At 43.6% G+C, this 14,266-nt stretch overlaps 1 protein-coding gene across 16 annotated transcripts in view; it reads left to right on the top strand.

Annotated features, from left to right (window-relative positions):
- Positions 1-14,266, top strand: part of TTLL5 (tubulin tyrosine ligase like 5) — a 286,873-nt gene that overhangs the window by 145,758 nt on the left and 126,849 nt on the right. For all 16 annotated transcript variants that reach the window (XR_007153248.1, XR_007153249.1, XM_047863906.1 and 13 more), the window contains one exon: positions 2,846-3,000. Coding sequence is in view for 14 of the 16 variants with exons in the window: in XM_047863906.1 (XP_047719862.1) it covers positions 2,846-3,000 (155 nt within the window). In the remaining 2 variants the exon portion in view is untranslated. The remainder of the gene's footprint in view (positions 1-2,845; positions 3,001-14,266) is intronic.

Below are 14,266 nucleotides of genomic sequence, written 5' to 3' on the forward strand. Positions count from 1 at the left end.
AACAGTGTCTGCTTCCGTGAGTGATGGGTAAGGAGTAAGTGAGATCTAAAACCTCACTTCCAGGTGCCTGACATTACTATTCAAATGTTAAACCATGTTTGGGGAAAGTATACCACATGCACTCGGAGGAGAACATTTTCTGTCTAACCGTGGCCCTGCACTTAGCAGGTATGTGACTTTTGTCTAATTGCTTACCGTCAGAATTATCAAATTGATTTTAGTTTCCTCTTTTATAAAATGGGGGTAACAATAGAACCTACTTCAGAGGGCTTGCTCAGGGTGAGCTAATGCATATCAAGACAATGCAAGGACATCTAATACATGGCACATGGTGAGCATTCAATAACTTAGGTATTAGGATGAAAATGACGGTGTTTAAATTAGGGGTAGCCTTGCCAAAAGAGAAAAGATTGAAGAAATCTGATATTTCTTCTCTTTCCCATCCACTAATCTCCAAACTATACAGTTTATACTAAACATGGTAAAGTGTGTACATTTTGTTTATTTTATTGCTGTTCCACTATAAATTATTAATAAGCCTCTTGTATTAGGGTTTTGGCATGCTGCCTGAGGCAGCAATAGGAGAAGCTGCTAGTTATCATAAAGACCTTTCTCACTCTATAGCGTTTTTACAAGCTGCGAGCTCATGTCTAATTTGAAAGGTCTGATGTTTAAGGCCAGGGAGCAGGGCAGGAAGGAAGAGGGCTCAGTGTGGGGCAGGGGTGAGTTCGGTCCTTTTATTTTATTTATTGTCTGAGAACCTGACCTATGTTGCCTCTGGAGTGTAGGAAGAAGGCATGGCTCCTCGAAGGCTCTAGGGGCCAGAGAATACTACCATAACCTGCCCCAGTATATTCCCTCCCTACCCTTTCGTCTGCGTGTGTCTTCTCAAGGGGGTCAGAAATGATGAGCCAAGGTTGGCTTCTGAAGCTTCTTCTAAAGACAGGTCCACACTGAAGGGTGCAGCCTGAGTGTCCCCTACCCCAGCCTCCACAGACACTCCTGACCTATGCAAAATGCTTTCTCCCCAAGAAAACTATTTGAGTCCTTTGGTGTGAAGGCCTAGTCCTGGGCTGTTTTGCGTACTGAGTTCTTTAACTAGGGATGAAGTACTATACGGTTGCTAGAAATGATTTCTGTTTCTTACAGACTTTTCAGAGTTAAAAAAAAAAAAAAAAGACAACGCTCCAGAATTCTTCTGTTTGTAAATGTCAAAATTGCTAGGCTGTTAGGACATTTTTGAGGAGGATGCTTTTCCTGGAATTTCCATCTCCTGTGCCTCACGCTCAGCACCCGGCATTCAGCTTTGTGCCCTCCCGCCTTTCATCATCCCCTCCCTGTGCAACTGATTTTGAAACACTTTTCACACCATCCTTTCTTTTCTGATTTCATCCTCATCACACAGGTTTTAAGCTCACCACTTCGTGTCTGTATTTCTCATAATAATTTACATTTTCTCTTTTGGATGATAAAAGTACTCCATGCCCTTTAGGAGTTTGTATCTCTCTCTCTCTCTCTCTCTCTCTCTCTCTCTCTCTCTCTCTGTGTGTGTGTGTGTGTGTGTGTGTGTGTGTGTGTAAGGAAATTTGGATCTGCTTTTTGTACAGTTTCATAGTGTGATTTTTTTCCTTTAACCTGAGATATTAACATGTTCCTACATCGTTATGAATTTTTCAAAAAACTGTAACAAATGCATAGCGTTCCCTTATATAGACAGAGCAAAATTTACCAAACAACACCGTTAGTCATTCTGATCTTTCCCTTTTTCAATATTAAAATCAATGCCTGTTTTCAAAATCTGTTCACAATATAGTGTAGTGAGTAAGAAGATGGGCTTTGGAGCTCCAAAGACCGGGGTCCAGATCCTGGTCTGACCAATTGTTCATAGGCCTCAGTTTGATTCTTTGTAAATGGGGATTATAAAGGCACTTACCGGCAGAATTATGACAGTGGAAATGAGATGCGTGTAATGTACTCATTTACGCAGAGCTTTGCACATTCTCAGTTCTGCTAAATGGTGACTGCTCTCACGATAGTCACCCTCATTAATCATGTGCAATTAGTTTTTAGCACAGTTGCTAGAAGTTAGATGATAGCATCAAAGTGTACAAATACTCTGATACCTGTAATAATCGATTGCCAAATTCTAGAAAGATTCTACCAATTTATAGTCACATAAATAGTAGAGGTACATATCTAATATAATGTTTTTTGTTGTTAGGTATCGATGTATATACGAAAATGGCCTCTTACATTTACATTCCTTTGATTTTCCAGTGGAAATGACTAGTTTTAAATGTTTAGTTGGTTAATTATATTCCTTTTTTGTAAATTGTTTATTGGGGTCGGTGCCCATTTTTCTTTTGCCTGTGCATCTTTTGTCTAAATGAGTGAGTTCTTTGTACGTGACAGTAATTATTATTGTGTGTAACTAAAATTTATTGTGCATTTAGAACTTGTAGATGAGAGAACAAGGGTCAGAAAGGCTGAATATCTTGCCTAGTGTCTTAGACCCTTGTCTGGCATAGAGTAAATACACAGTAAACTCTTGCTGTTGTGGTTATTGATCTTTGTATTTCACAGCGCCTGGCACAGTACAGTACTTTGCACACGATACGAGCAGAATACTTAGTTGGTAACTTACATTGACGCCAGCCACCCTCGCTTCTCTGAACTCTTTGATGGGCACAGAAGCCAGCCTCTAATGGGTGCCTTTGTCGCAGCCCCTGTTTTGGCTCAGATGAATCAGCATCTCCTGGACTTTACTTGATTTCCTCCATATGTTCTTAATGATACTTTTCTAAAATGCCGTGAAATCATGTTATTTCCCTCACTTCACTTCTAGGTAACAAACCTGAATTTGGCAAGTGGCGCCATAAGCAGAAGCAGCGCTTCAACGCCCCCCACCCTTCGGCCCGTGATCAGTCCTAATGGCCCGACATGGTCCATACAGTCAGACCTTCAGGCTCCTGAGAGCCACCCCACCCCTCCTGGAAGCAGGTATGTGAAGGGTCCTGGAGCTAGTGCTTGAGTCACCGAGACAGCCTGGGTCCTAAGAGAGCCGTTCCTACCTTGAACTCCCTGCACAGACTCCCGTGGTCTGTGCCTTTCCCCACGTGTCCCAGTAGTCTGGCACTTGAATTGAGGGCCTCGTTTTATTTGTAAGACAGTTTGTGGACAAATCAAAGGCAAAGGAAGTTTCTGATACAGTTCAGTGAGCTCACTTGAGGGTGAAAGAGGAAGAATTTAAACTATGTTTAATCCTTGCCTGTCGTCAACCTTTTCGTGTTTTGACCTCTGACATTTTCTCCCTGTCTCCTCATACTTGTGCTACATTGCATTTCAGTAACTTTGGATTCTCTCTTTTTTTTTTTTTTTTTTTTTGAGGGACATATTTGTTTTTTATGTTTTTATCTAGGTTATATAATTAAACTCAAACAGCCTCCCTGGACAATGTTCATTTGGGAAGTGGGAAGGAAATGTCCTTTATGTAGTTGAGCAAAGTGGCAGAGGATAAAATCCAAATAGATTCTGGCCATAGAGTAAGCAACTTCTGAATTAAAAGAAGAACCACTGTATTGAATTCTAGTCTCAATCCATATTTTAAGTCCCCTGTTAAAAAACAAAAATGTAAGAAATGGATTCCTAGTACATCTTGCCTTCGTGGCTATTAAATATGGGTTTAATTGGATCTGTCCCTGAGTGAAGTGAGCTGGAGAGGAATGTGACCGTTCCGATCAAGTAGTCTGTTCCCTCCAAATAAAGATATTGTCCCCTCTAAATAAGGAAGCTCTGGCCCGGGTGCCCCACTGAGTCCCCACCCCTGCCCCAGCACTTCCGGCCTCTGAGGGTGGGAGGGTGACCCAAGACTTGGGCATAAAGGAAATTGCTATTTGTCAAAGTATCTGTTGGTGTTAGAATCATTACTGAAGGAACTCATTTGGGAAGCAGAGACTCTGCCCGGGAAACAACATAAACATAAGCACATTACGTCACGCTCGAATCCAGTGTCATTCGTACCAGTAATCATTGCAGTCAAGGGTGAAAAGAATCATCCTAACTGAGATTCATAAAGAGTCGAAGACCAGGAGACAGGCCCGTTTGAGAGAGGACATCCTCCCACAAAGTTCTCTTCACAGAAGTCTGTCGTTTGGTGATTTACAGTCCACAGAATAACCACATTCCTAAAACATAGGTCGTAAAAGAGAAATTCTGTTTATACCATAGAGCTCTATTTTCCATATAAAATATTTCCAAATATTCCATTTTCATTTTATAATCAGAGCCTTGTTTCTGTGGAAAACATTTTCCCTGCAACCTGGGGTATATTTTCTATCTATATGACAAGACTGTAACCATTTTCCGTACTATAAACAAAATGTCAAAACTACATATTTTGGAGAAGTAGACTTGTAGATGGAACGAGGAAAACTTTTTTTTTAATAAAAGTTCTGGCTGGGTTTCGAGCCTTCTTTTCGTAGCACCTGTTTGTCAGAGCTGAGACACAGAAAGATGTGGGAATCCGTCCAGCACCGTGCGTGGTCTTTTTCTAGCCAGACCGTGCTTGTGAGCTACAGGAAAATAGCACATTATACCACCGACTGAGCCACTGGCCTCAGAAAGCAGCTCCCGCAGAGTCCCCTGGCCTTTTCCTTTTTGCGTTAGTTGTACCCAAAGCCGCCCTCTTGTCACCTACTCTTCAAGCTTAAGGACCAGTTTTCAGGTCCCATTTCAGTGTGGGGTGGCCCTGGGGAACCCTCCTCTGCCCTCAGGTAACCTCTGGTGGCCAGAACAGCCCGGAGGTTCGGCTTGGGGATTCCAGTTCCGTGTGGAGCTCCCAGAGGTGCCCACCCTAACGCAGTGCTAACTGAGTTCTCCAAGCTCCTTCCAGACCTGGCGGTGTCGCAGGCCCCAGGCAGACACTGCCAGCAGGCATTCCACGCGGTAACGGGCCCCGGTTTCCATTTTCACCCGGTTCAGCCACCGTTTCGTGGCTCTCGAGTCCCTTGTCCCTCTCTTAGTAGTAAGGGTGACTGAGTTCCATGAATATGGGATCAGTAGCTTAGAGATGCGAGTTTTATTACTGGTTTTGACACTAAGGGACCCTAACCTACTTATTTAATCTTTTTATTGGGCTGTTTTGAGAGCTTTTAGAATGTCCTTACAGCACTTTGCCCTCCCTGGAAGTGGATGCTAAGTAAATAAGAGGTACGCCTGCTGGTTCATCTACGAAGCAGCAGCGGATTCCAGCGCTGAGAAACTCTGACAATTCACTAAGCCAGGCGCTGTCCCGTAAACAGTAACAAGATGTAAAGAGAATCCATCGCTGGCTGTGCTCCTCATGTGCATATTGGAGGACTCAGTGACTTGGTAGCCACAGGAATGAAAACTGGTGACTCACGAGAACTCTGCAAATAGTGTTATTTTTCATTTCCCTGTGGTGTTGCTATTGTTCTCGATTTTATGGATCACACAAGTTTTCACCAGACAACCTTGTTCTTCCCCCGCTGTTTTGAAACCACCCCAAACGTAGCCTCAGGGCTGTCGTCTCCCATTGGGTCAGTGTGAGCTCAGCCCAGCTCCTCAAATCCCTTGGTTCCTCTGGTCTGTCTGGAGTCCCTGCTCAAGCTTTGTTGTGGGAGAGGAAGGCAGAGAGCCCACGACTTGCCCAGACAGTCTGAGGCCTGGCCATGTAGCTTGCAGTTCCCTAGACACTCTGGAGCTGGACTTGGCCAGCCATTCCTCTGTTGTTACTTTTCAGAGGTAATAAGTGAGATTAATTGCAGGCCATTCTCCAGAAGAGAAAGTAGACGGGGCCAAGATCAGTCACATGTTTAGAAGCCTGAGTGAGGTGTACCTCCAAGCAAGGCCGATTTAGAATTAGACAATAGGGCCTCCAGGGTGCAGGTACCAAGTGTTCATGACCTCTTTTTTCTTAAAGGGATCAGTTTTGGTCTCTAGATGCTGATTGCTGGGTAGTTAAGCTTTTCTTTAGCCAATGAGATGGGTGGGATTTTTCGGCTGCCTTTTAACTACACGTTTTCTGGGCACATGGGGATATGGTTAGGGGCCTGAGGTGATAAAGCAGAGGCATCTCAGCACTGCCAGCCTTGCCTGGTGTCGGATCATGTCAGGGAGGGGCATTTTCTAGGTGACGAGCACTCAGCGGGTTCACAGTGCATCTTTCTTTGTGAGACCTGGAAGGGTTACTGTAAAGTCTTGGCTGCTGCTTGGAATGATTTGGGAAGGACAGGGCCTCAGACGGCTTGGCAGGAACCTGAGGCCCTGTTTTTTTCCAGTCCAACCCTTCCTTGTGGATCAAGCTGTCAGGGAATCCCACGAATGTCTGGCTTCTGCCCCTTTGTATGTTTTTCCAGCATTTGTCATTGAATTATTTTTATCCATCTCTGGCTTTTTCACACATGCAACCTGGGGATTTGTCTGTTCCTCGATATTAAAGGTGGGGGAGTTGGAAAGCACAGCCATGGGTTTGTTCCTCCTTTTTGTGACAGGGCAAGACATCGTGGGCCTGGGGTGCTCGCCCTGATGGCCCCCGCTCTCGAGAATAGCTGTGTGTCAGAACTTTAAGTTCTGTATGGGGAAATGGGGTACAATGAAGCACCAAATCTGGGAAATCTGGGCTAGATGTCATGTCACTCTGTCCCTTCACCCTCTTACTCTCCAAAAATTAAATTATAAAGAGTCCGATGCCCTACTTCACATAATTTTTAGGAACAAGTTTTTCAGAGATTTTGATTCTAGTTTAAGCTAATACTTTTCTCCCTTCCTTCAGATTGTTTCTTATAAATGTTGCTGTAGAGTCAGGTCTCTGACTTCCCATCGTTTCGTGCTTAATCAGTCCTCAGAAATATCGAGTTTGGTATTTAAAAAAAAAAAAATACATCTTATTCGTTTTCCATGTGCCAGGCATTAGGTCAGGTGCCGGGGAGTCATGATAAATAAAACAGAAGAGTGCCTGATCTCACGGAGCTTACTGTCCATGATGTATCTTTCATGTTCTCAGCATCATCCCGGGCGCTGGGTACGGTCTAAAAGATTTGGAAAACATGGTTTTTGATCACAAAGAAGTCACCATCTGGCAGAGAAGGGGAAAAAATTGCAGAGTCGTGTCAAATGGCACATAACAAAGATGTAAATTTTCTGGCCCAGGCAATTAGAAGAAAAGATATCAAGAAGAGTGTGGAAGGATTTAATCTGGTCGCTGCCATGTGGTGAACTTTGAGGCCATTACGTTACGTGAAATAAGCCCGTCACAAAAGGGCAAGTACTGTATCATTCCATCCACATGAAGTGTCTAAAGGAGTCATAGAAACAGGAAGTGGAAAGGTGGTTGCCAGGGGCTGCGGGAAGAGGAGAGGGGTATTAGTATTTAGTAGCTACAGCTTTTCAGTGTTGCAAGATGAAAAGGTTCTAGAGATCGGTTGTACAACAGTGTGAATATACTTAATATTATTGAACTGTACACACAGAAATCGTTAGGTGGTAAATTCAAAGTTAGGTGTTTTTTACTGTACTACAAAGGAGTATCGTAAGGATTTAAAAGAGAACCCCGTAGTTGCGCACGCATTTTACTTAGTGATTAAAATGGCAACGTTTTGCTCCTATCCTCTGCCTGTCTGTACGGACACTTATTCTGAGCCTAGTCCTTTAAATGCTTCTATTTCTTTAAGAGCATGTTAACTTTATAGGAAAGGGGGCCGTTGACCTGTCTGAGGAAGGTGGCATGATGTGATAGAAAGAGAAGGGACTGTTGAGTTGGAAAGACCTGGGTGTGCCTTACTAGGTATGCGACCTTGGGCAAGTTACTTTGCTTCTCTGGGCCACAATTGCCCCCTCTGCTTAGATATGCAAATGATGGCTACCACATTAAGTTGTTCTAAGATTTAATTGAGTTCTGTACATGAAAGCCAGTTTAGCGCCTGATTTTAGTGGTAGGTTGTTGATAATATTTAGTTTTCTTCCCAGAAAAAAATGAAAGTTAAAACTGGACTTGATGGGGTCTGATGTTGCTACCCACTTGCTTTTATATCTAGTATGGGAGAAACTGGCCATCACCCATGTATGGTGTGCTCCCGGGGCTGGATTACAGAGATGTGGCCTTTCCCGCTGAGGAAGGGAAGGCATCAGAGTGCAGCCAACTGGAGACTCTTCCTTTTCCTCTGACCCCTTTGTTGAAGGGTGACTTCTGCCTACTCAACAGGCCCTTCCTCTCTGCTATCTTCTTCTGAATGTTGAAGTTTCCACTGCAGCTCGATGTTCCAGCCAGTAAACACTCATATTTTCCATCTATCCTGGGGGTCGAGCTTTGGGAGAGCTTTTCTCTGGAGGAGTTTGGAGCTTATAATTTTGTACTTTATACTGTTATATAAACAACACTCTCTAGCCAAAGAGCACAATCACAAAAAGAAACCACTTTTAGGGGGGCCTAAAAAAAAAAAAAAGAAGAAGAAGAAGAAAGAAACTCTTTTATGCTCAGAGTTCTGTAGAAGTGATATTTCACTTCTTATTCTCCTTCCTTCTTTCCCACAAAATAAAGTTAACCTGGCCTTCCTGCTGCAGAATCTTAGCTCTTACCAGCCTCTTCCCCTTGAGGAACATGTTTCTTCAGCACATGAAGGATAAAGGCCTGTGCTTCTATCTAAAATTCCCCTGCTGCCTTTCTCACTCAGCCAGACACAGAACCTCTCCAGGGTTATGCTCTGTGTCGGTTCAAGCTCTGTGACAGATTCTACAGTTCCTCATTCACCGGGAGAGCCGAGTGTCATAGGTGTTTGTGCCAAGGCCAGAATGATTGGGCCTCTGCCTGTTGAAGGAATGCTGGTAAACCTAGGAAATGTGTGAGAGATAGCTGGCTAGACATCATAGCAAGGCCTGGGCAAAGTACGTTTGGGAATGTTTGGGCCTAGTACCAGGAGTGAAAGAAGTAGGTCTTATCTGCGAGCCAAAATGCAGGTTGCTGTGTGGTGTGTGTGTGCCAGTGCAGCGTTTCCTTAGTCGGCCTCCTCCCCTCCCCTCCAAAGTATCAAAGAGAAACCACCTCACATTTCCTTAGGATTAACACACAGGCACGTATGCGAACCGCCAGCCACACAGAGTCGCCGTCGGAGGCAAGACTGTATCTTACGTGACTGTTCGCTTTATAATTTTAGATCTATCCACAGTTGGTGATTATGGTGGTTTTAACAGGCCTGAATGACAAAAATTCGCATGTGAAGCTGGATGAGGCTCCTTTTCTCGAATTAAGAAATTCGATCAGTGACTCAATTCATAATTCAGTTTAATTCTCACCTGGTTTTTCTATCATCTTCCATCTGGCCAAGTTCACTCTGTTTACCAGCCTTGAAAGAGCTTGGAAAGAATGGCAGTAGTAAAAAAAAAAAAACAAAAAAAAAAACCACTATATCTTTCTTTCTGGCTCCTGTAGGGAGACCTTGATGATCCAGTTGTAAAGCAGTACTTAGTGTTGACTCAGCGAATTTTTAGAAGGAAGACCAGCCAGCTTCCCTGAGCCTTTAGCTGAAGATCCTGTCCTATCTCCTCCTCCACTCTTCTTTCTGTTAAGACTGTCAGCATGTTACCAACCTAGTACAACTAAGAAGTCGTTGCTTTTCTTTAGTTCCTAGGATTTAAGAGGAAAAAGGAAAAACTCCCTGTATCTATATTTTAATAAAAGAAAACAATAGACTGATAGCGTCCGAAAAGGAGTAAAGAGCCTCTCTTCCCTCGCAGTTGCTTTGAGAAGGAAGGTTCTGGTGTGGGTTCTGGTTTTGGCATAGGTTCTTGATGACTCTTAGTTCCTTTTGTAGAAAAGAGAGAAATGTAAAATTAGACTCACTGAGAACACGGTAGTCCTACACCTCTTTGTTTAATGCTTACATTAGATACATGGTAGGGAAAACAGGTATACCTAATCGTAACACTGAGGTTTACATGATTTATTTTTATTGTGAAGTTAGTATCTGTAAGTTAAAATTTTGATTACAAAGTGAGAAAATGCTCCTAAAGAAAGATACCTAAGAGAAGCTAAAAAGGCATTTATTTGTTTTATATGTTTATTTGTTTATGAGAGATAGAGACGGCACGAGTGGGGGAGGGATAGAGAGAGAGGGAGACACAGAATCCAAAGGAGGCTCCAGGCTCCGAGCTGTCAACACAGAGCCTGACGTGGGACTCACAAACCGTGAGATCATGACGTGAGCCGAAGTCGGACGCTTCACCGACTGAGCCACCCAGGCATGCCTAAATGTGGAGTCAAGTATTCCTTGGTGGATGCAAGGAAAGCCAGAGGAGGGAGAGAGGCAGTATATGTGCGCCTAGGAATTCAAAATGTCGCATCATATGCGAGGCCCCTGGGGTTCATAATAAGCAACAGTAGAACTCTTGTCTTAACTGTACCATTCTTCTGCTTCAGAGGCCATAAGGGGGTGTTTTTGGCTTTCATGAATTATCAGGCTAAGTAAGACTTGTATTAGTTTGGCTTCAAAGCCAATAATCAATACCACGTTTGGCCTGGTTTTTAAAAACAAGTTTTACTATCTTTCTGTGATGAAAATGAAATATGGCTGCATCTCAGTAATGTGACTACAATCTAGGAGGATTTAGATGAGAAAAGCAGGCTTTCTGGCATAGCAGGTAAGGAAACCATAAAGGGGTTAATAAATGGGATGTACTTAAAGTCTAGAGGAAATCAATTCTTGTTTTTCTGAAACTTTGCACCAAGGAAAATTGAGTAGATGAAAGAATCGGCCTATATATCATTAGTGTTCTCAAATACCATGCTTAGCTACGTGAACCCAACACATTTGAAATACCAGCCCCCGAAAGAAAAGTTTGTTACTTTCTTCACCGAATTATTAGTGTATTGAAATATATGAATAAGAGAAAAGGTGGAACTGGCCATTAAGTGGTGTTCCAGCTAGGAAGTGGCTTCATCTGGTAGTTGTTAAAACAATGTCATCCCAGAAAAGTTAACACGCATTTACTGACAATTTCCTAAATGCAAGACACCGAGCTGAGCTCAGAAGGAGGTATTGGACAGGGTCTCTGTCCTCAAGGAGGAAAATGAATAGTCCTGTTAATGCAAGTACTGTGAAATAATTTGTACTTGATTGTTGAAGAAGAGGATTATCCTGTAGGTGGTACGAGTTCAGAGGAGAAATTGATCACCGATAGAGAGGCTGGCAAAAGGTCCACGGAAAGGAAAGACACATGAGCTGGATCTGGAAGGGCAGGTGGGGGGTCGATGGGCAGAGGCTAATACTAACAAATTAAGAGATAATTGCACATTTACTTTGTACTCAACACTATTCAAGGGTCAAAGTAATGTGATTCACACTCCTACTAAGTTGGAGGTGACAGTTCAGCAGGGTGGTCTAAAGAATACTACGTAAATGTTTACTTTATGCACCTAAAATGCAAAGCGAGTGATTAAAAGAGGGCATATAGGTTCGTAGGAGTCACAATTCAGAACAGGTACCAAAGACAGGCGGAAAGAGAAGGCTCTGCAGAGGAAGGGTTTAGGGTAGGGAGTAAATTCGGTCCTAGACTGTGTGTAGGCTACGGGCAGGTGAAGGACAGGAGAGGCAGGGGAAGACAGGTAATGGCCAAAGGGTTGTAAGCATTTTAAAGGGACAGGGAACGGGAAGTAGTCGGGCTGAAGCAGAGTATTTCTGTTCAAAATACCAGGCGTTGGTCAAAACACTTAGTGAGTTTCAGGTGATAGAGACTGAAATCAAGCTGGCTGTAACTGTACAGATTTTTCAGTTCGTAGAGATAAAAAGTCTAAGTTGGTGTTGGAAGCTTTGGAAATATCATTGATCATACTTTCTGCTGCCTTCCAGTTCACAGGTAAATCAGAAGTTACAGGAAAAAATCAGAGAGCGAGAGCAAAACACTGGCTTTATTACTGATAAGGATAAATCGGAGAAGGTAGCCTGTGAATGTGGCACAATTTGGCTTCTACCTCTCAAGTCTAAGTCTTTCTGACTCGTTTTATTTATATTGTTAACCTTTTACTTAAAGATTTTCTTGTTGATATTTTCTCTGATCATTAAAATTTTTAAGGAAGAAGTAAAAAGACCTGATGCACCATAGTCTTAAAAAACGAAAAGAAAAACAAACAAAAACTTGGCCCGATTTCCGAAACACACACCTGCCTCTGGTCCCAAACTACATTTCTAGTTTTATTTCTCCTCACAGTTCAGTTCCAGCCAAACTCAATGGATCAGAAATAAGCCTGGTATATTTGCCCTAGGACTTCCTTGCATATACCGCCCGATAGCCTTGACCCTATTAGTTTACTCTCTACTCACTGTCACTCCTTCACGGAAGTGTAAGTTGTCTTGTTCACTGTTGTGTCCCAGCGCCTTGGTAAGCAGTAGGCACATGGAAATAGGAACACATATTAAATGACTGTTTAAGGACTTTACGTGTAAAGGAGTGAGTGGATGGACATCCTGCCCCTCACCTGCATCTGCACATGTCCACACCCTGTTGTCCTACAGAGCTCAGCTCAGGCCAGCCTTCCTGCAGTCCTTCCTGTTCCTGGCGCAGATGCCGTTAGCATTTCTCTTCCTTCTCTTCCCTCCTCCCCCACTGGACTCATGTTCCTAAGAGCTATACCTCAAAGGAAGCTCAGGCTAAGTGCACAATTTTAAATCCCTAGAGAATGGACATTTGGGGCCCTTCCTGTCCTAGTGAACTGAACACTAGGAAAAAAAGACCCTAGATCCTCCATTGAGCCTAAAGCTCACAACATCCCTGCCCCCCGCCCTTCCCAAGTCATCGGGTCTTTACTGCTTCTCCTTTGGACGCTATTCAGTTCTTTCATGTTATCTAAAATCACAAGTGCCCTACAAGCAAGAGGCCTTCCTTAATCTGGGGGGTAGAGGCAGGTATGGAAGAGGAAACGGCAGACAACTTTTTCCCCGTATCCTTCTCCCCACCCCACCTAAACTATAGGAAGGAGCCTTACGAGCCAATCCTGAAGATGGTTGGAGTGGAAGGTCATCTACCATCTTGGACAGCCCAGGATGGGCTTAGCTATCTCTTTACTCCAGCCTTTTCACCTTGGTTGCCTAATGAGTTCTAGAGTTTGCTAAATGTGTGTTTTTATGGTGTTCAGCTTTTTGGTGTTCTTTATAGTAGTTCTGTCTCCTCACTGCCCTTCATTTGATAGACTTACTGGCATCCCCTACCTGAGTGGTTGATATGGCAGAGGCATAACGTCAGGCCACCATGTCCCTGTTCCCTGTTCAGATATCATTTCCTTAACTCTGTTATGACACTTCCATTCCTCATTATAGTCTGGTTCTTTGTATATTTGTCTCACCTGTCGTACTGGATTGTGAGCTTTTTGATGGCAGACATCAAGTCTTACACGTTTTTACGTCTGTACAGTCCCCTGCACAAAGTCCTCAGTAAATGTTTGGTGAACAAGCAGCTATATCAGTGCTGTCCCCTGTGGGTGCCACAAGCCAGGTGTGGCTACTTAAATTAATTAAAATCAAATAAAGTGAAAACACCAGCTCCTCGGTCATATTAGCTCTATTTCTCATGCTCAAAAGCTATGTATGGCTCGTGGCTACCTTATTAAATAGCACAGGACGAGACGGTTGACCCGGGAGATGTGAGGAGGACCCAAACTTGGTCAGTGGATTAAAAAAATAAAAAGGAATGAGTTTTCCGAGAAAGGCATATTCTTGATTTTCCTCCTAGGCCCTTCTGTAGATGTCAAGCCTCTTTTGTTTAGAGCTAGAGATTTACCACAGATGCTGTTCTTGAACTAATTTGTGGTGCTGGGAGGGGCATATTCTAATGCCTTGGGAATCTCTAAAGCCCAGAGCTTCTGTATTACTAGTGTCTAACCAATCAGAGCTGGGCTGACGGAGAGGAAGGGGCTTTTTAAGCCGATCCCAGCGTTAGCGTTTTATTTTCTGCCCGTGGCTAAATACTGGGGAGAGGTCTTGCTTGCCCACGCTGACCCAGCCCCCCGGCCCCCACCTGCTTGGCTGGCAGTTCTGACTTGGCTTATAGAGCTGCTATAGCCCTGGGGAACGGAGCCAAACATGCGGAAGTGGTTACGTGTACTAGCTCCCAGGGAAGCTGTGGCTAGCAGGGGGAGTGGGTGGGGTCCTGCCTGATGGCTTTTCAAAGAAGCCAGATCTTTGAAGTTTTGTTTTAGCAGCTGCCAGGTATGCTATTTCAGCACTTTGCAAGCTCTCTCACCCTGTTCCCATATCACATT

The sequence above is a fragment of the Prionailurus viverrinus genome, chromosome B3 (genome assembly GCF_022837055.1).
Source record: "Prionailurus viverrinus isolate Anna chromosome B3, UM_Priviv_1.0, whole genome shotgun sequence".
Lineage (NCBI taxonomy): Eukaryota > Metazoa > Chordata > Mammalia > Carnivora > Felidae > Prionailurus > Prionailurus viverrinus.